General features: G+C 31.8%; 1 protein-coding gene across 2 annotated transcripts in view; it reads left to right on the forward strand.

Annotated features, from left to right (window-relative positions):
• Positions 1 to 22,379, forward strand: part of LOC125060177 (cadherin-99C) — a 148,408-nt gene that overhangs the window by 105,730 nt on the left and 20,299 nt on the right. For both annotated transcript variants that reach the window (XM_047664944.1, XM_047664943.1), the window contains exons 4-10: positions 11,347 to 11,432; positions 15,766 to 15,831; positions 17,178 to 17,356; positions 18,777 to 18,899; positions 20,397 to 20,636; positions 21,013 to 21,162; positions 21,936 to 22,154. In XM_047664944.1, the coding sequence (XP_047520900.1) occupies positions 11,351 to 11,432; positions 15,766 to 15,831; positions 17,178 to 17,356; positions 18,777 to 18,899; positions 20,397 to 20,636; positions 21,013 to 21,162; positions 21,936 to 22,154 (1,059 nt within the window). In that variant the 5' untranslated portion in view covers positions 11,347 to 11,350. The remainder of the gene's footprint in view (positions 1 to 11,346; positions 11,433 to 15,765; positions 15,832 to 17,177; positions 17,357 to 18,776; positions 18,900 to 20,396; positions 20,637 to 21,012; positions 21,163 to 21,935; positions 22,155 to 22,379) is intronic.

Here is a 22,379-nt window from a genome sequence, read left to right on the forward strand (position 1 = left end):
GATCGTATCGACATGAAACTACCACTATTCGATGCGAAATTTTTCCTAGATGGTTTATGGCTATTTATTTTTTTAATTCCAACGTTCCTTCATTTTTTTATTTCTGTTTTACTTTTATGAAATTTTTTCCCTCTAACCTCTAAACGTCAACATCTGTTAAAAACTCGATTTTCGAAATATTTCAATTTTCTTAGCGGGAAGTTAAAAAGAAGAATAATAAAAATATGAAAAAAAATAAAATAATGAAACATAAAATTTATTTTAATTCGTCCAGCAAAGCGGGCGCGAAATGGCTAGTATTTTATAAAATGGAAAACCACAAGAATAAGGATTGAGCAGCGCCATTTTTTATTTGATACGGCGAACGTGCCTACGGATCAGCCAACCAGCGCATCCCATTAACACGCGCAGGTGCGTTGCCGGCCTTTTAGTGAGAAGTCTGTTCTTTGTTTAAATACAGTCTTTTGTTTTAGCGGGTGCGTTGCCGGCCTTTTAGGGAGAAGTTTGTTCTTTGTTTAAATAGTCTTTTGTGTTAGCGGGTGCGTTGCCGGCCTTTTAGGGAGAAGTTTGTTCTTTGTTTAAATACAGTCTTTTGTTTTAGCGGGTGCGTTGCCGGCCTTTTAGGGAGAAGTTTGTTCTTTGTTTAAATACAGTCTTTTGTTTTAGCGGGTGCGTTGCCGGCCTTTTAGGGAGAAGTTTGTTCTTTGTTTAAATACAGTCTTTTGTTTTAGCGGGTGCGTTGCCGGCCTTTTAGGGAGAAATTTGGTATCTATTTAAATACATAGATAGGTTTGTGCCACGATACTGTCAAATATGTAACTATTTTATAATAAGACAAAGGTTTCTGGGCTCGTTGAAGCTTCAACTGTCGAGACTTTTCTGGTTCACCCGATAGAATTCCGTTCAAACCTGTACACATCTATGCATGCGATCTTAGGCACGTCAAAAAATATTCTCGTTGTAAATTCATCACCTGTCAGTTAAGCTAGACATGATCAAATCGGAATACATGAATGATTTACGATGTCCGTTTTAATATTTATCAAATGTTGCCTTGTAACGGAAACTATTAAGGAGTATAAAAAACGTCTTTGCTATTCCAATAATTCGATATTATAGAAGATACATGTCCATTTCATTAGCTTTTATAAGCAGGACCAAAAAGAATTATTGTTTAACCAAAACTGGGAACTGTACTATTTCCATTATACTACCAATTCTTAAGTATATTATGTTAGTAGTTGTAATAATAAACCATCACACAACACACCCGAGCTAAGTAAACTTAGTTAAATATATGTAATCTATTTTCATTTATGTTTTCTTTCAAAGTTACGTAAATATACATTTTCGTATGTGTTCCAACTTTGGCTATATTTTTAGTTTTGTTTTTTTCTATATACAATTTAAGTTAATAGTAGAAGTCTGAAATAAATATATATGTATATATCCGATCTGTGTGTTAATATGCGCGCACCACTACTAGGTGGAACAAGCTGCCCACTGAAGTATTTTCGAACCAATTCGACTTAGGGTCTTTCAAGAAAAGAGCGTAACAATTCTTAAAAGGCCGACTTCGCACTCGCAAGCCCTCTGGCATTTAGATTGTCCATGGGCGGCGACATCACTTAACATCAGATGAGCCTCCTGCCCGTTTGCCCCCTTTTCTATAATAAAAAAAAAACAAGGAGTTATTTACACAATGATTTCTTTCTATAGTAAATTTTATTAAGTATGTAAATCAAAATATTGTAATAGATACTACAGATATCTTATCATATATTGCGCTAAAGCTATAAATAATACAAAATTCTCATTGCTTAATTAATGTGTTTGTAAAATGCAAATAAATATATACCATTAGTTTTTTTATAGATAAGGCGTGAATATACTTTACGCGTTATCTAGATCTCGCGTGATTCAATCTGGAATGAGTTCGATTCTGTTCTGAGATATTTCAGCCTTTGTTAGTGTCTTGCAAACTGTCAATGGCGTTAATTAATTAATTATATTACACTATTCAAGTGATAAATTACTAAGAGTATATGTGTTTTCCTAAGATAATTTTAGTATTTTCTACAAATACAGTTTGTGATCTTTAAATATGCATCCAAACACATTTACTAGTCTCCGATTCTGTAACAAAACACTCATAATTTGATATCTCTTTAGCTTCAATTATTTTATATGCTTAATACATGTACAGATAAATAGTTAAATTCAAATATCATGTTTTTTTTTTCACTTTTTATATGATATTCTTTTATCTCTATAGAAGAGGCAAACAGATGAGTCTTCAGATCACCCCGCGTCACTTTAATAAGTATTCCCGGGGGGTAGTCAAACTCAAACTCAAAATATCTTTATTCAAGTGGGTAACCAAGTACACTTTTGAATTGTCAAGTTAAATTAATTGTAAATTTACATTTACTACCAGTTCGCAAGTCAAGGGCGTAGAGCGGGTAAGAAGAACTGGCAAGAAACTTTCCGCCACTCTTTTTAATCGCCAAGTATTGTCATACAAATTGTTTGAACTGGAGCAAATCAATCCCAAGGATTAGGATCATCAAATTTATAAAACGCTTTATTGATTAATTTCCGTTTAACGAGGGCTTTGAATTTATTTAGTGATAATTCTCTAATTTCGCTTGCGAGTTTGTTGTAAAAACGAATACAATTTCCATATAAGGAGTGGTTTATCTTTTGGAGCCTGGTTGGTCGTACACTCAAATTAGTTCTATTCCGCGTATTATACTGATGAAAGTCACCATTTGTTTTAAAATCGTTTATATTTTTTTGGACATACAACAAGGCTTCAAGAATATATTGACCAGATAGTGTCATAATATTTAATTCCTTAAACTCGTTCCGTATTTAGTAATGTGGGATTCGGTAGCCGGACCTAAAACGCGTTCCCTATTAAGCATTGGAACAGTTCTTGAAGTATTCTAAGTCGTTTTGTAAATATGTACAATTCTTACTGTACAAGTTCCACGATTTGTAGACACTATTGCAAACACAGGTGCATTATAACAATACATCTTGGATCCCTCGGAGATCGTGTATCAGGTACGTTCCCGTAGTTTGACCCACTGCACTTTAAAATGAAGTTATTACGTAAGTCGTGCTGAGGATGCGATGAGAACACTTTCACGATTAATGTTATATTATATCTGTTTATCATATATTTTACCTATTACTTCTAACATGTCTTACGTACCACCTCTGTGGTTAATGGGTCCTCCGCTCATGCTGCTAATATTGTTGTGTAACTGAATAGATCACGGCGACTAGCGGCGACGCCATAGAGAAGTGGCAGACAGGCCCAAAAGAGCAAGCATTGTACCCAACCTTCCCCAGCTGAACAAAGGTTCTACAAGCTTTCCTGACTTTAAAGAGAGTGATCAGTGAATGGAATTTTGTATAATATAAAGGAAGCAAATTATATGAATGAAGAAACATGTTTATATCTGTAAATTCTCATTTAAATAAAAATCTGTTTATTGGTTAAAGTCCCTTTTAAGTACTATACTATTAGTAATATATTAAGATGTTAAACATAAAAAATATATAAAACATAATAAATAGTTGTTATTTGCTTTGTGATAAATCTAAACATGTCTTTCGAAAATTTACATTTACACACTATAATTTTACCATATACTTAGTTGGCGATAAAATTAAATGGCATATACCGCTGAGATACGAATGCAGTTAAGTGGAGCAAAAAATGCAAATAACTAGCAAACTAAGTAAGCTACAAAACTCAGTACTTCATTGATGTATGCCATAGTAAACCAATAAAACACGTTTGGGGAATGTTATTTATTACAAAACTTAACTAGTTGACATAATTTACATTGCAAATAGTTTTTCTAAATATATTTTAGTTTTTGTTGAGAAGCCGCTTAAGCGCGGAATTCTAAGGCTTGTGACGAAATCTGCTAATAAGGGAACCTGAGCGTGACAATTCAAATTCGACTTTATTACAGGGTGAAAAGGAATAATTTTCAATGCGCTTATCATACCACCTGTCTGACGAAAGATCAAAGAACTTTAATCTTTCGTTCCCATTCATTTGAAAAGAACATTACAAATAGCGTATTTTGTTGGTAATTGAATGAGTTCAAGCAAATGCCACATCGATCGACATTTGCGTTATAAATGGTATCGATTTATAACATTTTAGACAAAGGCGTTGTCCTGCAGGTTCCCATGTAGATTAAGTTTAAATTGAACGAATTAATTCAGAAGTTAGGAAACACCCTATCAAAATATAACCTTATAATCTTATTTTTCTTATTTGTAGTAGCAAAATGTTTGTATTTGTTTTATTGTACTATCATTAGTACAAAATTATTATTATATATATTATATAAACAATACTTGTAGTTTTAAGAAATTTTTATATCCTAGATTGTGTACACTATTATTGTTAAGATTTTTAATTTCTTTTGTGCCTTGAACTATTTGTGACATGATTAAATCATTGAAAAGCATTTAAACAATTAAACATTAATCTTTCTTACGACTTCACACACAATTAATTATATACACAAAATTTAACAATAATTTATTCTACTCACCGAATATAAAACATGAAATTATGCTAAACGAGCTCTTCTATGTTATGTGATTTATAATCAAGCTTAATTATTCATACTTACATTAGATAATCGTGATATGTTTAACTGGTTATCAGTTACATAAACCTTAGTGCGGTTAGTGTACAGGCATAAGTTATGTAAGCTGTCATCATTGTCAGTCGGTGAACATCAATCATTGATGATGGGAATTTTAAGACGTTTAAGTCCGTAACTTCAGCCAGATAAGCAGATAGTTTTATGTCATTTGAGGAATGTTGTCATTTGTGAACGATTATTATAAATGCCAATAGAAAACAATAATAAAAAAAATCAATGGCGCTACAACTTCTTTAGGTTTAACAGATTTCTTCTAATCATTTTTCAATCTAATAGACAAGACGGTGATCAGCCTCCAGTGCCTGACACACGCCGTCGACTTTTTGGGTCAAAGACATGTCGGTTTCCTCACGATGTTTTCCTTCACCGTTCGAGCAAATGTTAAATGCGCACATAGAAAGAAAGTCCATCGGTGCACAGCTGGGGATCGAACCTACGACCTCAGGGATGAGAGTCGCACGCTGAAGCCACTAGGCCAACACTGCTCTAAAACAATAATTAACCGGGGATTATATCGGAACCGCCGGTGTATGTATGTTCGCCATTAGATATGCAGGTGGTAAAGAGGATTTTTTTTTAAATAAATATTAAATCTCTAATGACTCAAACCAATGCCTAAAGTCTTATTATAATTTACCCATTCCAATTACGACATAATTCTTGCAAAAAATGATGTATGTTTTTTACGACACACGATACCGGCAATTCATATGAGTCATAAAACAAAGAACGCTAAACTTTAGAAAATACTAATTAAGGCTAATTCAATATTATGTGAAGAAGTATTGTGTTGTTGGTTGACTCTTTCCTTGTTGTTTTACTAGCATTGGTTCGTAGCATGAAAAAACTTGTAATCGGACTATAGAAAAACAAGCCATATACCTACTGTATAAACTCTTTATAACACCATTAGCTGTAACCAAAAACTCTCTATAACATAAATTTGTTTGGTTTAACACAATACCCATACTATAACGAATAAAAATGCTCGGTCCCTAGAAATTCGTTATAAAGAGTTTACACTGTATATACCATAAAACATGGACTTGGCAAGCGTGTCATCAGAATAGTTTTGATCAAATATTGCTGCTAAAACTAGACACAAATTGACACTCACACGAAATTTGCTTGTCCCTAAACTACTAGTTACTATTAAAACAATGCCTTTACAATAATAGGTACTTGTTATTTGCGATACGGCTACAGGTACCCGAGGCTAGGTATATTGGGATTGTTTACCCGGTTCTCCAATGATTGGTGAGTCCTGTTAATAGCGTAAAATGCATTATAAATTTGTAGAATAAACGAAGGAATAAAGAACATTTATATTAAAGTCAATGCTCTGTCAAATGTCATTATAACGTTCTTTAACGTTTTGCATAAATGAGTCACGTGCTGTGTGGGCTAAGGGCGGTATCATCTCCGCTAAGTGTATCGAACTGCGGAACTGAAATAACAGATAGCGGTACCGTGAAGACGCCCCGAACCTTTGATTTACTGAGCGCGATGCTGGATTATAGGATTTATTACTAGAGCTGGAAAGGTATTTTTTGAGGTGTCAATGGTTTGTGTATGAAGATTTGCTTTTAAGTGGTTGTAACGAAAGAAATGGAAAGGTGATGATAGTTTGTATATGAAGATTTGGTATTAAGTACTTAGTGTTATAAACAAATCGATTGGTGATAAGCAGTCAAAAAAGACTTGTTTGCAACTGTCACTTTTTTTCTATTGATAAACAGTTTTGTCACTATTTTTCTATTAATAAACAATTTTGTCACTATTTTTCTATTGATAAACAATTTTGTCACTATTTTTCTATTGATAAACAATTTTGTCACTATTTTTCTATTAATAAACAATTTTGTCACTATTTTTCTATTAATAAACAATTTTGTCACTATTTTTCTATTGATAAACAATTTTGTCATTATTTTTCTATTGATAAACAAGTTTGTCACTATTTTTCTTTTGATAAACAATTTTGTTACTATTTCTCTATTGATAAACAATTTTGTCACTATTTTTCTATTAATAAACAATTTTGTCACTATTTTTCTATTGATAAACAATTTTGTCATTATTTTTCTATTGATAAACAAGTTTGTCACTATTTTTCTTTTGATAAACAATTTTGTTACTATTTCTCTATTGATAAACAATTTTGTCACAATTTTTCTATTGCTAAGCAAATTAAATTAAATATTTAAAGGCAAGGTGCCTTTGTAGCGTGAGCGAGTATTTGGACCATAAGATTAACACCAATTATAAATAGCTTAACTTATTATTATGTTAATATTCTTATTATATGACATTATAAAAATGTATATGACACTTGTATGCCTATTTATATATAGGCTGATTGTGCGGATTTTTATAATTAATCGATCTAATTGACATTTTAATAATTTAATTTAACAATGTCTTGGGATAAAAACGATCTATTATACTTATTATTTAAAACCGGTGACGTTTTTTGAGGTATTCATAACTAAAACAATAATTGTGTCAGTTTTTTTAATTAGAAAATATTTTAAATGAAAGTTACATTTTAAAATTTAAGCACGAAAAAAATAATATAATTTTCGTCCCTTCTAAAATTCTAACGTTACTAACGCTCATTTTTATGCTAACCACTGAATTCGTGACTTTATACGGATGTGTTATGCATGATTCATGTTTCCTTGATGCATAAAAAACTTGTAAGGATTTTGATATTCTCGTGTGAAAATGCATACAAGATACCAGTAGCTGTGCGTGACTGTCGCTCATTTACAACATGTTATCAACGTGATTATCCTTAGATTATTTTAAAATGCCCTTAAAATCGCAAGTGTTGAGAAAAAGTTCTTGTTTGGTGTAATTCTTGGAGCTTTTTTAATATAGGTATTCATAAGCTTTTATAAGGATAATGCTACCCTTATAAACTAACGTCAAATTAATACTATTAATCGCATCTATACAGTAGCTTTGACAGCGTTACGCACTGACATATTCCAAATTTAAAAACACTGTACGTAGTTTTTTCTTCTTCAGTAGTTTCTCCACTTCAATAATCTCCTCTTGACCACTAATACTCCGAAAATATATTTTAAAGTTTACTCTAATTAACATTATGTTGTCACTACCGTGTAGAAGGGTTGCTGACAATTACCGTTTAGTTATTATATAATGGAACGTCACAGTACAATATATAAATCAGATAACTGTAACGCAAGATTATATGCAAGTAAAAAACGAATTGAAAATGCACGTGCCAATTCTCTTTCGATCACAGATAATGAAAAGTTACAATAGAGGTACAATTTTGATTGATTTGACCCACCGCAAGCCGTTACCTATTGTTCTAGCGAATAGTCTTCACAAGTTTAAAATGAATTTTTTTTAAAGTATTACAGGAACTTAACATTTCTAGACTTTATTTAACTTCCATTAACGGGATGAACGGACTACTGACTCAAAAGAGTGGCGGAGTTTTTCGCCCGCACGCTTTTTATTTGGGTACTGGAAGTAAATTTATATGTTTCTTTTTCAATATTAACGTTCATGGTTACCAATATGAATAAATTAAATTTGATTTGATTCACCAGAGATACCGAAATCCCGCAGTGCTACATAAAACGGGCAAGTTCTTTTTTGACAAATGGGTGAGATGCCGGACCTTCTCAGAGCTCACATTTGAGTTCAGTCCCTCAGCGTGGTATTTTAGTCTTAAATTTTGATTTAAGCATACCTTAATAAACTTCGCTTTATGTGGGAGAGTTTCAAATGTAATTATTTATAGCATACTAGCTGACCTGGCAAACGTCGTTTTTCCATGTAGGTATATCGTTTGTAATAAAAAATAGGGGTTGATCGTAGAGGGGTGAAAATTGGGGGTTGTATGTATTTTTTAATGCTGTATCATAAAAAAATTTATCTAAAAATTCAAAATTAGGGGTGGACAACCCTTAACACTTAGGGGGATGAAAAATAGATGTCCAATTCTCAGACATACCCAATATGCACACAAAATTTCATGAGAATCGGTCAAGCCGTTTCCGAGGAGTTTAACCACAAACACCGCGACACGAGAATTTTATATACATATTAGAAGATTAGGTATGTGTGTGACGTACTTTTTTTTCAAAATAATATCTGAAATGTTAAGATTAAGGCATTCATTATTGTTTATTACTTTCCATCGCTATTTAGTCCATTCAATGAAGAAACATCTCTCTAGAAATTCTATCAGCCATAAAACATAGTAGACCCACCTATCTAATCTATGGTAGCAATTCCTATGATTTAATAGACTAGAATCTAGATGTCTCTAGGTAATCTGACTGGAACTAGAAACCACTTTTTGCTTGTACGAACTACTTTTAAACGGAGAGACGAGACCTGTTTTGCCGTTTTATATTAGGAGGGACATTCTTATGAACTATTTTCATAAGTATACATTTTGATTAGAATTATTGTCATTTAATAATTTTACAGAGTCCTATCGGCAAGGTTCATATATTAAGTTATGTGTATTAGTTTGACGTATGCTTTAAATTTACTGTTAAATATATAGAAATATGTAACTACCTGCCCCCGCGAGTTTCGGTTCGCCTTCATATGATTTTTTTACCGCCATAGATACTGTTCGCTTTTCTGGAATAAAGTCTAAGTAATAAAACTAAATTTTTTATACATATCTCCATAAGAACCTTCCAGTGTTCAAGGAATAAATAAAAAAAATATCTCGAATTGGTCCAGCCGTCTTCGAGTTCTGCGCTTAGCAAAATACACATTTTGCAATTCATTATTATCTATATAGATAAGAGATTAAGTACCTATATGTCACTCTCTCGGAACTCCCAACTATCTCTTACCAAAATTGACCTATTTTCAGTTTTATCGCGATAGTTTAATTTACCGTCTTTTTTATTTTATTACAAAGAATGACGTATTTCCATTTTCACGTGTATTATCGAGTTATTACTCTTATAGAGTTTGATAGATCTATTATGGATTACTTAATAATATTTATGTATTTAAAATATATATAATAAACGTTAATTATAAACATTTATATGAAAATTAAATTATGTAAAACTCCGCTGATCTATAACGCACTCAGTTCGCAATCAGCTAAATAAGCTATAATAATAGACGATTAATGTTACGAATGTAGCATGTAAATTGCTGCAGTAACAGCTTTATTTCCCATAACCCTTCCGCCTATGCTGCTTAAAGGTCGGAGGAGACTATATAGAAGAGATCAGACAAGTATCGCCGACGTTTCTAGTATTGGCTTAGTAATAATTATATTCTTTGCAATCAATTACATCTGATCCTTCCTAGTTATTCTGTGTTTATTTCTGCGTTTTTTGTTCAACAGTTTTTACTATCAATATGAGTGCGTCTTATTAAACACTAGAGCCCCATAAGTGGGGTAAAACTAATACATACATTGTAATTTTGGTATCCACATTCAATAGATTAAAGTATTATCAGTTTTTATTAAGTGTTAAATATCGTAGCAAAAATATTAATAATTAAACAACAACGAGCAACGTATCGCTTTCTAGCCAATTTTATCAAGACCTCAATAAATAATACGAAAAATTACCATTTTAATCATTTTTAAAACGGTTTAAAGCTTTGGGTAGCTTTAAGTCGTAAGCGTTAATCTAATCTGGCAGTAAGGAAACCTCAAAACGGCGATATAAAATCAGTAACATCGCGTAAATCCAAATCCCCTAATTACATTACATTAATAGAAACGGATTTGTTTAAGCCTCGCTAAGGATTTAACATGCTTATATTGCGCTAAAGTCCGTAAACAACAGGGATGTTTCTGCGTTTACTTTGTTACGTAATACATATGTCAGAGCAATGGCATTACTGTCAGCTGTCATTGTCATTATGTCACAGAGCATATATTAACAACGTCAAAGTCAAATCAGTTAAAACTTGTAGTTTATTCCATTTGCCATTATTAATCCACAAATTAACGACTATTTGATGGTCAATATTAACGTGATTCCATAGTCATTATTATTATTACCCAAACTTTTGTACCAACCCCTTGCTCTGTCAAAGCAATACTGATTTCTATAGCTAAATAACTTAGTTATATTTACAAAGAATCCTTATGACCACAAATCCGTAACGCTCGTATGTAGCAAAACTACATTAATAATATTTATGTATGCATAGAGCATAGAGCTGTTTCGTGACAAAAATCAGCGCATTTTTGTCATCCTATATTTCGATTCGTTGACACTTTTAGATAAACAATATATGAGACTTATCTCATATTATGTTTATGCAAAACACAATGCCTTGACTATTCAGCGAATGAAGTCTTGTTAGTTGTCGTGCACTGTTTAATATTTAACAATCAAATTAATTTTAATTGGGTGACGCCTGTCAATACGAAGTTCGTATTTTTACGTTATTTCAAAATATCTCTTGATCTTCCAAGTTCCAAGTTAAATTAGCAAAAGTCGGATTCGTTGATTTTATTTAGACTAAACATTCGTCAATATATTCTTCGGACATGTGCCAATCACATTATTCTTCACTTTACTGTTTTAATTCAATTTATATTTTTTTATACCAAATTTTAAATAATAAATTACATAAATACAATGAAGTTTCATTCTTGTTTCAGTGAGATGGCGCGGTGGAGCGCGCTGAACCAGCAATGGACGATTTGGTTTCTCGTTTTCCTTCTGCATGGAGTCCTTTCTACACCTGGTAAGTATTATTTATGTTACGTATACTCTCCTAAACACATGGCTCTAACAAGACACAAGGAACCCAGATCTAAACCCCGTTAATCTTCTAATATATAAAATTCTCGTGTCGTGTGTTTGTAGTTAAACTCCTTCGAAATGACTCGACCGATTTTCGTGAAATTTTGTTATGCTTACCGGTTAGGTCTGTGAATCGGACAACATCTATTTTTCATCCTTCTAAATGTTAAGGGTGGTCCGGTCCAGCCCTAAATTTTTTATTTTTATACAAAAATTACTAAAATGCTACAGCATACAAAAATACATACATTAATTATATATATAATTTTCATTAATTTAATTTTTAATTTTCACCCCTCTACAATCAACCCCTATTTTACATTATAGTAGATAGTTATTTTTATTGAGCTAAAAAAAATGTTTCCTAGAAAATACATGGCAAAACAACGTTTGTCGGTTCAGCTAGTATTAATATAATGTGTGATGTGATATGACGTGTATCTGGCATATAAAAGAGTACTTAATGTTAATGATTTCACTTAATTGGCTTTTTCCCTAAATCATTGAAGCTTTGTATTTAGTAGGAATGTAGAAAATGATTATTTAGCTGGAATATATCGTCATATTGTTGCAGCATCATGACACGAGTGTCATTTATATTATTTGTTTCAAAACAATATTTTGCAGTGAAAGGCTGACGTGTTAGTAATTTTCTGCTTACCTCATTCAATGGTAATATACAATGGACAATGAATTTATTTATTAACAAATCGGACAATCAGAATTGTTTGTATTGTTATTGGCGTTTATATGAAAATAACCGATGACTATTCGCATTCCATTTTGGGAAATAAATGAAAGAGCTTCGCGACAATATATATTTACAATATCAATTAAGTAATATTTATATTTATAAAGATAAGTATTCAACTTAGCCGATTATAATGTTCAACTGTTTTGTTCACTTCATACATTTTAACGAGTTTTTTTGCTATTTAACAAAATAAAATTTAAATTTTGGTATAACAGGCTTATCCGTTATACAAAAATTTGTTTAAAACATAATATTTAATTCCTTTTGTATACAGGGATTACTATGTTAATATTTGTTCTTTCTTCTATTCTTTTCTATTTAAATTAAATTAAAAAATTAAAATTAAATTAAATTATGAGTTTATTATTATCATATAATCATAATTATTCTATTTTCAAATGAAACCATTAAATTTTTTTTAAGTTTACAATCGACTTATTCGTCGTATTTGCTTAATTTAAATTTAAACATCGCATTTACCAGAAACATATTCTATTAACTTTCGAAAGCTTTTTCGCCTTGCGTTCGTTATCCATTGGAACGGGAAACTTGTAACTCGATAATTAATTACATGATAGTGCGGCTAATGATTGCAGCCACGCAATTTGCCAATCGATGCTTAGTACCAAAACGGAAATAGTGGCGCTAGTTATCTTTAAATGGCACTTCTAGAAAGAATTCCATATCGCCTGTCATCCGTAAAATATCCTTATAGGGTGTGTATTAATTATACTTTTCGACTAATGGGATTATTAATTGAAATATTTTATATTTAGTTTAGATAGGCGCGAGCTAATGAGAGGTTTAGTGACTTATAAAGTAGTGATACCAGACTAGTTTATTCTCCATACTGTACGTAAAAGTATAGATTTATTTCGTGAAAAGAGTACATAGTTTGTTTACATCAGCGCTACATATTTAAGTAGAACTCAATAAGTAAACTTATTGCATTATTTACTTAGCTCGGCCTACGTCTACTGTAAATTATTCTGAATTAATCAATGTCGATAATGTAAAAGAATTCTTTTAAATACGACAAATAAATTTAAGAAAATAGTTCCAAGTGTGAAAAATACTTCAGAAAAGAGTCTGAAGTATTTTTCACATAGGCGAGATGGAATACATGACTTGTTACGTTACAAAATCCTTGTCAAAAAACATTGTTGTACTCTTTGATTGTCAAGTGACGTTTGACGTTTAAAATTGTAGTTTACAGAAGTAAGAGGCTTTCTTGGTATTTATTATTATCTAATCATAATTATTATTTCATATCTATATTTTTTCCAACCAATCAAGTCGATTTAATTAACGGCACACCTGCACTTGTCTATACTTTATGCTCGGCGTTGACGGATAAGTTTTTAATTGAAAGTTTCTCAGGCACGCCTTAAAGCTGCTTTCGACGCGTCATGTAACTGTGATTTATATTATCTATTACTTGGCGGGAAAGACATTTTTTTAACGTTAATGTTTCAAATTATTTTTTAAAGCAAAACTCGCAAGATTGCTACTTGTTGTAAGTACTTGTAATGGTTCACTTTAATTTGCTTTTTAGTGTTTATGATTAGTATTAGAATTTCTTAAATATAATATATTGATAATAATCTTTTATATCTGTAATCCAAACTATAAATGTTGATACTATATGATACCCCATCGTTGGGGCATGTAATGGATACCTCCACTCCTGTCTTCGCGATATGACTGTGTACGTTAACTGTTCATCACGAAGACGGTGCCCGGTGTATTGTCTTTAATAATGTACACCATTTACAAGATTAAAAAAACATAATGCAACTGCCTTATCGCTATTAAGCGATCTCTTATAGACAATCCTAAACACTTACAAATTTCACATATCGAAAATTATTTTTATCAATTACACATGGAAATTTGTTATAAAATTTGAAATATATATATCTATTCCGACATTTTCGAATTTACTTGACAAATCATTAATATCTCTAATTGAACATAGGTGTATCAAGTTTTATTAATTATTGGCTAACCTTTATTGCGATAGTTTCCGTTATTAGCATATAATATGAATTATTCATTAAGCTCTATTTTTTCGCAAAGTACGTAATTAAAGGTGTATACGTTTTTCCGGTCAGTACATTACGGCCTATTACATTAAAAATATTGCCTTAATGTATGTCGTTATATAAACCAAGGATTTAGGAGTAATTAATTTATATATACGACAAAAATAACCAGATAAGACTGAGAAGAGGTAAGAGTAGACGTTCCGTTTGATTGTAATTGAAAATCTCTGGTCCAATCACAACCAAACGCAATACGTCATTGTGAAGTCTTTTGTTTTAATTTTAAATTTATTTACCGATCGGTCAATTATTGTTAGAATCAAATGTTTTAGCAAACATGTTACTAACATGAGAAACGGAAAGCTATAAAAATAATATAAGCAGATTTTATGGGTCCATTGAAAATCAGTGTTGCTGGTGACTCAACTTAAATCTGAGTTGATTTGAGCCATTCTTGAGCCCATTTTTAATTAAAGTTATTGTGTTTGTATTTCTTTTTAATATTTTGTGTGTGCTTATAAAATAAACGTTTCTTCTTTTAATCAAAACTTTTATGATCCATTGGCAAGTTTAAGGTATTTCCCTAGGTAGCGTAAAATTCTATAAATAATTTCCCAAAACCTTCACTGTTTATCGCATAATAATTTAAAACTTAAGTTTCCGTAACACCCGTAGTTCGCACATAAAATTATAAATACGCACCATAAACAATGTTCGTTTTACGATTATGACTGATTAGAAGTCTATTAAATTTACATCGATTTGGTGTAATTCACCAAACGCAGTAAAAGTATATTGCTTCTTATAATTTATCGGCATATGTTTATGAGAAACGTCTTTAGAATTTATTACAAACGTTCAAAGGTTCTATACTATTAATCATGATAATATCTGATATAGGACTTTTATGCATCAACTATGACGAGCGTTACTCTTCATGTTAGGGTAAGATTCAGAGTCGAGTCTCAACGTTAAGGATGACACTAAGGTCAAGGCTCACAGATTAATCTGAAAAATGTATAACAATCGCTTATATGACTTTCAACATTCATCTATTTATGTTGCTGAACATAATAAAGTGTTTGTGCCTGTGCGCATTCACCTAATATCCGCCGTATTTAGACAATATGGTATTTTTTTAAACCTTAGTTCCTGGAAAGGGACTTTTTTAAATTTAAATTAGGCAAGCTATTTAAAATGATGCTTCCTCGAAAAACTAACGCTATTGTCAAATCTAAGTTGGGTATGTTAAGAGGTGGGTTGGTAATACCGAGCCCCGAGTACTGAATTTCTTCCGGTAAAAATGCTCAACGTTCGACTCTGACTGAGTCAATGTCAGGTGAAACTTGTGTAATTCAAATCCATAATCGTTTGTAGGATTTTTGACTGATATTGGTTGTATTAATATTACGAAAACATATTATAAACTGAAAATAACAAGAATACATTGAATATAATATTTTTTTATGTTTCAGGTCCATGTGAAGTCGAGACGGGTCAATCCAGCATCATAGTAGATATTGAGGAAAGCAGAGGAGACCGTATGTATTTGCATTCTATTTTGAAAGAAAAATTAATCGCAAAACTAGTAGCGCAAAACTCGAAAATACCTCTGAAAGAAATTCAGTTTTTTTTTATTTATTCCTTGAACTCTGAGGAAGGTTTTCATGGAGATAAAAATTGAAAACTTCCTTTTATTCCGGAAAATCGAACAGATGGGGAGCATACAAAAATATTGCTATGTTAAAAATCATAATCATAAGTAAGAAATCATATTTACGCGAAACGAAGTTCGGGGCAGCTAGTGTGTTAAAGAATTAAGGACCTATCCCTTCAAGTTTATAGCATAGAAAACAATATCAAAAAATGTTGTATCTCATAGGTTATATATATTTATTCAATTAAGGTTACATATATTTATTTAATTTTAAACTGTTATTGAAAACTATAAAATAATATAAATATACAAAAAGCTCATCATAGCTATCACAAAGCATGCCCAATATACAGATGCATAAATTGTTAATTTAGTTTAAAATTCTATTTTTGTTATCTATGAAAATTATAAATGAAATATCGCTAATAAAAATTGTGTCCGGAAAATATTTAAGCATAACAAATAAAAATAATCAACCAAATCCTTAAATGCAAAATACCAAGAAACCATCTGATCTTTTGTCATTGAACAAAGATCTATCATCAATCATATACGATTAAACCAAACTTGTTTTGCTATTCAAAAACAAGTCTTTTTGCTTACTTTTTTAGGCAATTCAAAAGTTTATGTAACAGGTTTTCTCAAAAAAGTTTATACTTTTAATAATTCAAGATTTAAGTTGTATCTTTCCGAGATATTCAAGGTTATCAGTGCATCTAAAGACTACTTTTAACATTGTAATAATTGGAGTTCTTTTTCATACGCGTATTTAAATACGTCTGTCAATGTTCTATCCATAGACTATTTAATCGCTGTGGATTATAACAAAAATCATTTAAATGTATATAAATGAAGTATACATTTGAAAAAGCGTTCTGGTAAAGCTTTATTTAGAACTACAGCTTTTACTATGAAACACCAATATCGATATCATTTATTGATTCTTCAGTCAGTGATTGGCACTCTCTAATGAAAATTCCCAATCTAAAGATCGACGTCGCAAACTTGGAATTACGTGTTTCATAAACTAAACTTTAAATTTGGAATCTGTATCGCTTAATTTTCGAAGCATTCACTGCCATCTTTTGTCGCCTTGCGATGCCTTCGCCTCACGATACTTTCATCTTTATTCAAATAAAATAATGCTGTATTCGATATCTACGATGCTGAAAGGTTTCCGATAGCCACGGCGTTTGCACCAGGTTATATATAATATATGTATCTTTGCAGAAGTCAACCAAAGCACAGTACCAGCCACTCTGCCAATAGTCGGCGAGCCCGATGTAGATATATTATTGTCTACCGTCTTCCCCAAGGGACCCACACTGTTCCAGCTTGATGGGAAGAGAATGCAACTTCTTCAGCCACTAGATAGGGATGCAGATAATTTATCGCATATGGTATTCCAGGTAGGTTAAAGGGCAAATATATTTCCCAATTTTATATGAAGGTAATATATATCCTTTTTTTATAAGAAATTTTATGGCTTAGTTTAGGCACAGTATTCGATTTATATTTCCAAAATATCATCATTAATTTTACCAAAAAAATATAGAAACTTGAACCTGAACCTTGAGCATGATAGTTGACGCTTACTTTAAATCTCTTGTTAGCGATAAGGCCGCCCGTTGACTAATAACTCATGTAACCTACTTACTTTTTGTTTTTGTTTTTTTCTGTATGTATAATTATATGTATTATGGCAATGAAGCAGAAATAAATAAATAAAGATTTTATTTTATTTCTGTCTATAAATGTAGAATTTGTAGAAGCACTTCATAGATATTTATTTTTTGACGTTCATAAGTGTACATTTTGTTACCTACATGAATAAATGATTTTTTTTAAATCACGAAATATACTGCAATCAAGATGAATGATTTGCAAATGTAATATTTAATAATCGCCAGAAAGTCGCTATGTGGTTATTGGAGAGCCCTGGTATGGTTTCGGTTTTAGTGGTCTTAAAATTATTAATACAGAAATATGCCTCGTTGAGTCGAATATAAGATAATTTAATTAATTCCAAGTAAAATTTATAGCCAATATATATTATTAGGTGTAAATAACACTCGTCTATCTGTTACATAGATCTGAATCGTTTATATTTTTAATTGCCCAACCCGTCGTTAATATCTCACGATCTATTTATATCGCCTTAAGGTATATGATAATAGCTATTTGTGTTGGTTAACAATATTTTAATTAATAGAGTGGGTAGGACAAGAAATATTTGGAGGCTTTGGTAACTTTAATACGTTATATAACGACTTTAAGTATGAATAAATGTACAGTACATTACTTGTGGTTTGGTTAAAGCAAAAGCAACACATTACTCAAAAGAGCGTACCAATTCTTAAAAAGGCCGCACTCGCGATCTCTCTGACATTGAGAGCGGCATGGCGGATCAAATAAAATCAGATGAGCCTCCTGCCCGTTTGTTCTATATTTAAAAAAAAAGCGTGGCTTCCAAAAAAATACTTGCAAACAAATATTTTAAGAACAAACATTTTCAAACTATGTAGTTCAGTAGAAAAACCGTTAACCGTTAATTAGGTAACAACAAACCATAGCTAATTTCAATTCATACGCATTCCATTATTCAAAATCAGATTTAAAAGAAATAAATTTTTGAAAATCGAATAGAGATTTTGAATAGGATGGAAATTTGACAATAGGCGTATATCCGTAGACAAACGGTTTTAATATTACTCAATTTCCATTTGTCTAACCATGTAAATTTGCAAGCAATTCACAATACTATTTAAAACACAGCTAGGTCATCCTTTTACAATCTTAATTTTACTAACAGTAACCATCTCATTTCAGCTTGTTTGTCAAGTGAAATCAACGAAAAAACGACGCACCATACCAGTTATAGTACGAGTTTCGGATATAAACGACAATGCACCAGCTTTCCAGGGAACACCGTATGAGACTAGTATCTCTGAGGTGAGTACTGTATGATTTTTATATATTTAAAGTATAACATTAGCGAACAATGCGTTTATATGTAGCCCCCGTAGATGACACTGTTGCCCCCAACCTCGGTCTAATCGCTACGCCTAGTTTTAAGCCCCAAAAAGCTAAACTGTTTGAAAAAAAATCAATGGCGTTACAGCCTATTTAGGTCTGGGCCTCAGATTTCTGTATCTGTTTCATGATAATTTGGTCATCAGCCTTCTGTGCCTGACGCACGCCGTTGACTTTTTGGGTTTAAGGCAAGCCGGTTTCCTCACGATGTTTTCCTTCACCGTTCGAGCTAATGTTATATGCGCACATAGAAAGAAAGTGGGTGCACAGCCGGGGATCGAACCTACGACCTTAGGGATGAGAGTCGCACGCTGAAGCCACTAGACCAACACTGCTCTGAAACTAGAAAAAAAAACTGTTTATTCGATAAATAACTCGACGTATGTACCTTGGATACTTATTATTGTCAAAAAGAAGTGTAATTTAACGCCAAACTAATTTGTATAGGAATGACTTTAACGTACGCGGATCACATGACCGATATGTACACGACAAATCAATCAATAGTAAATATACCAACTAAGAGAATAATGATCAAGAAATATTCCAGCTGAAGTTGACAAGTTTAATAAATATGTAAGGACCATTCGTCTAGCTTATAAATCACCGATTTAGCTTTTATCTAACGGGGGGATCTATTTTATCGAGGTACAAGCCCTCACGCAGACTAAGGGTCGTATAAGTAGAGAGTAATTTGTCTTTGCTAGACGAAAGGTTTAAATAACTACTAATGGAATTTTATTATAGACTTATTTAACGCATAGAGTATATTTTGTAAGTAGTCACTTCTTTCTTGTTATTTGTGATCTTGGTAATTATTCTGATACACAAATTACATAACTAAATCGTATGAAGGGTCAACATTTTAAGCAAAAATCAATATTATTTGATATCACCGACAGCTCTAGTTCAAAGCTACTTTACATCTAGTAATGTAACTCTCTTTTCTGTAAAGATCATAATCATCATGTGATGCTACGTATGGTTTTTACATTAAGTTTAATAAAGTGAGTTAACCAAATTTAATCAAACGTGAATCTATGGAATTTATTACAAAGATACATTTATCATAGGCTACACGGCACACATTAGGTATAGTTGAGATTTATTGATATATTCATACGACACTTCTGCACATCTAAAAAGTAAGCAATCGTATCCTATTAATCTTAATTTGTTATGATTTCGTCTCAAGTGAACTTAGCGATAATATTTACGTCCCGGTCGTAGGTATTCTTTTGATCGTTCCGAACTTACACGCCAATGTCTAGTACAGTAGTATAATAAATTTGCAATGGTGTTAATTCATCGACAATTTTATTCTCAATTTGTTTGTATGAGAACGTATATTGCTTACAAACATTTAGCCCCTTAAAATACATAAGACATTTATCTATTATTATTCTATTTTTTCAGCTCGTACCGTTGGGTACTACAATATTCGATAAAATTAGAGCAGTCGATATCGATGCAGGTGTGAATGGGTTATCAGAATATTTCATAGTACCAGGGGACAATAAAACAGTGGAGGCAGCTAATGCGGTTGACGGATATGGATATTTTGCGATACCAATACCTCATCAGGGCCAGGTCACAGTCAATAGGAGTTTGGACTACGAGCGAACTCAGAAGTATCTAGTCACTATTGTTGCTTCTGTGAGTATATATTTTTAATACATAACTTTTAGTAATTGCCTGAATTATAGCGTTGCTTGATACCTTTATTTACATACGTGTCAATGGTAAAAACAAGACAACATTCGGCGTTCGAAGTTCTAATAAGATGTACGCAATTTACTTAAAACGATTACTCTAGACTTGATTCAATTAAATTTAAAAAAAATTAATTAGAAAAATTCCGTCCAATTAACATTATACATAGATGAAAGAATTGTTATAAAAAAGAATTTAAATTTCACAGTCTTTGTGCAATATTGCCAAGTAACGTTTTCAGATATTCTTTAGACCTCAAATCAAGTAGAAATCTACAAAATTTCTCAGCTAAAATAGACCCACAAATTTCTTTTTTCAGGATCGTGCCCGTGACACCAAGCGGCGTATGTCAAGTACGACCACACTGACCGTGAACGTTGAAGATGATGATGACCAAGACCCCTCCTTCATATACAAAGGCTGCTCCCCACACGAGGGCGCTTGCATCAATCCTGAATATTCCAGCTATGTAAGTTGCAAAAAAAATAATTAAAAAAAAAGCCGGTAGAGCCTCCGATGTCCATCAATATTTAACGTTGTTTATTGTTTGTGTGTATGACTTTAAAAGGTCGGCAACGCACTTACGAGCCCTCTGGCATTGGGAGTGTCCATGAGCGGCGGTGTCACTTAACATCAGGTTCGCATCTGATAGATCGCAAATTCGTCATAATTAAAAACCGGAAAAAATCATTATTGTATATAATTATTGCATCATTAATTAATTAGATAGTTGGTTAGTTATTTAAAATCAATATATATTTGTTTCACTTCGTTTATATAAGTATATATAATTTCTTATAAACTTCATTGAAAAAGTTTATTGCAATATTCAAGAACGCGCCTTGATCTGAAAAGCTTTAAAGACCGGTTGATTTCCATTTTACTTTTAAAAGGTGCCTTTATACCACTTAAAACTACAAGAAAATTATCTCAACACCATGTCTCTAAAACCAATTGGTACCACAAACCATTGCCACAGACCTGCAATAATAATTTTCCTATGAATAAAGTCTTCATCCTTATAAATGGAATCTGTAAAAAAAAACAAAAGAAAAAAATAATTAACATTGATATACATGATGTAATCAAATAAAATACCAATACTTAATCCATACCACAGATTGTATATGTTTTTTTTTTTAATATTAATCATACAATCAGTCTTTGCGACTATAAGTAGATACGTTGAGTGCTTCTTGAGGGATTGTATTTGTGAAAAATCTATATGTATAAATTTTACAGGTTAACAGCGGCGTTCTCGCTGGAATCCTTACAATCGAACCAGAAAAAGTCCAAGCTGTTGATATGGACACATTGAATGCCAGAATAAAATATAGTATCGAGAGTGGACAGCCAGATACATGGAGTAAATACTTTGAAATTGATGAGAATTCTGGTGCTGTGAGGCAGATATTACCAGTTGATACTGGCATTGCTAAGAAGTTCCAACTGGTTATCAAGGTATGTACCAAAAACATTTTTCTTTACACCTAACCATATTTGATGAAATATATTGATAAACGCAGCCGCCAACGTTTTAGAAAAATGTATCTAGACAATAATAGTGCTTGATTATGTATTTATTAAAGTATACCACATCATACATAGCACTAAATCTACGGTATATGTTACAAACTTTTTTATCTAAAATGTATTACAATTTAGTTAAACAAAAATGTTTCAAAA

Source organism: Pieris napi, chromosome 21 (assembly GCF_905475465.1).
Source record: "Pieris napi chromosome 21, ilPieNapi1.2, whole genome shotgun sequence".
In the NCBI taxonomy this organism is placed as follows: domain Eukaryota; kingdom Metazoa; phylum Arthropoda; class Insecta; order Lepidoptera; family Pieridae; genus Pieris; species Pieris napi.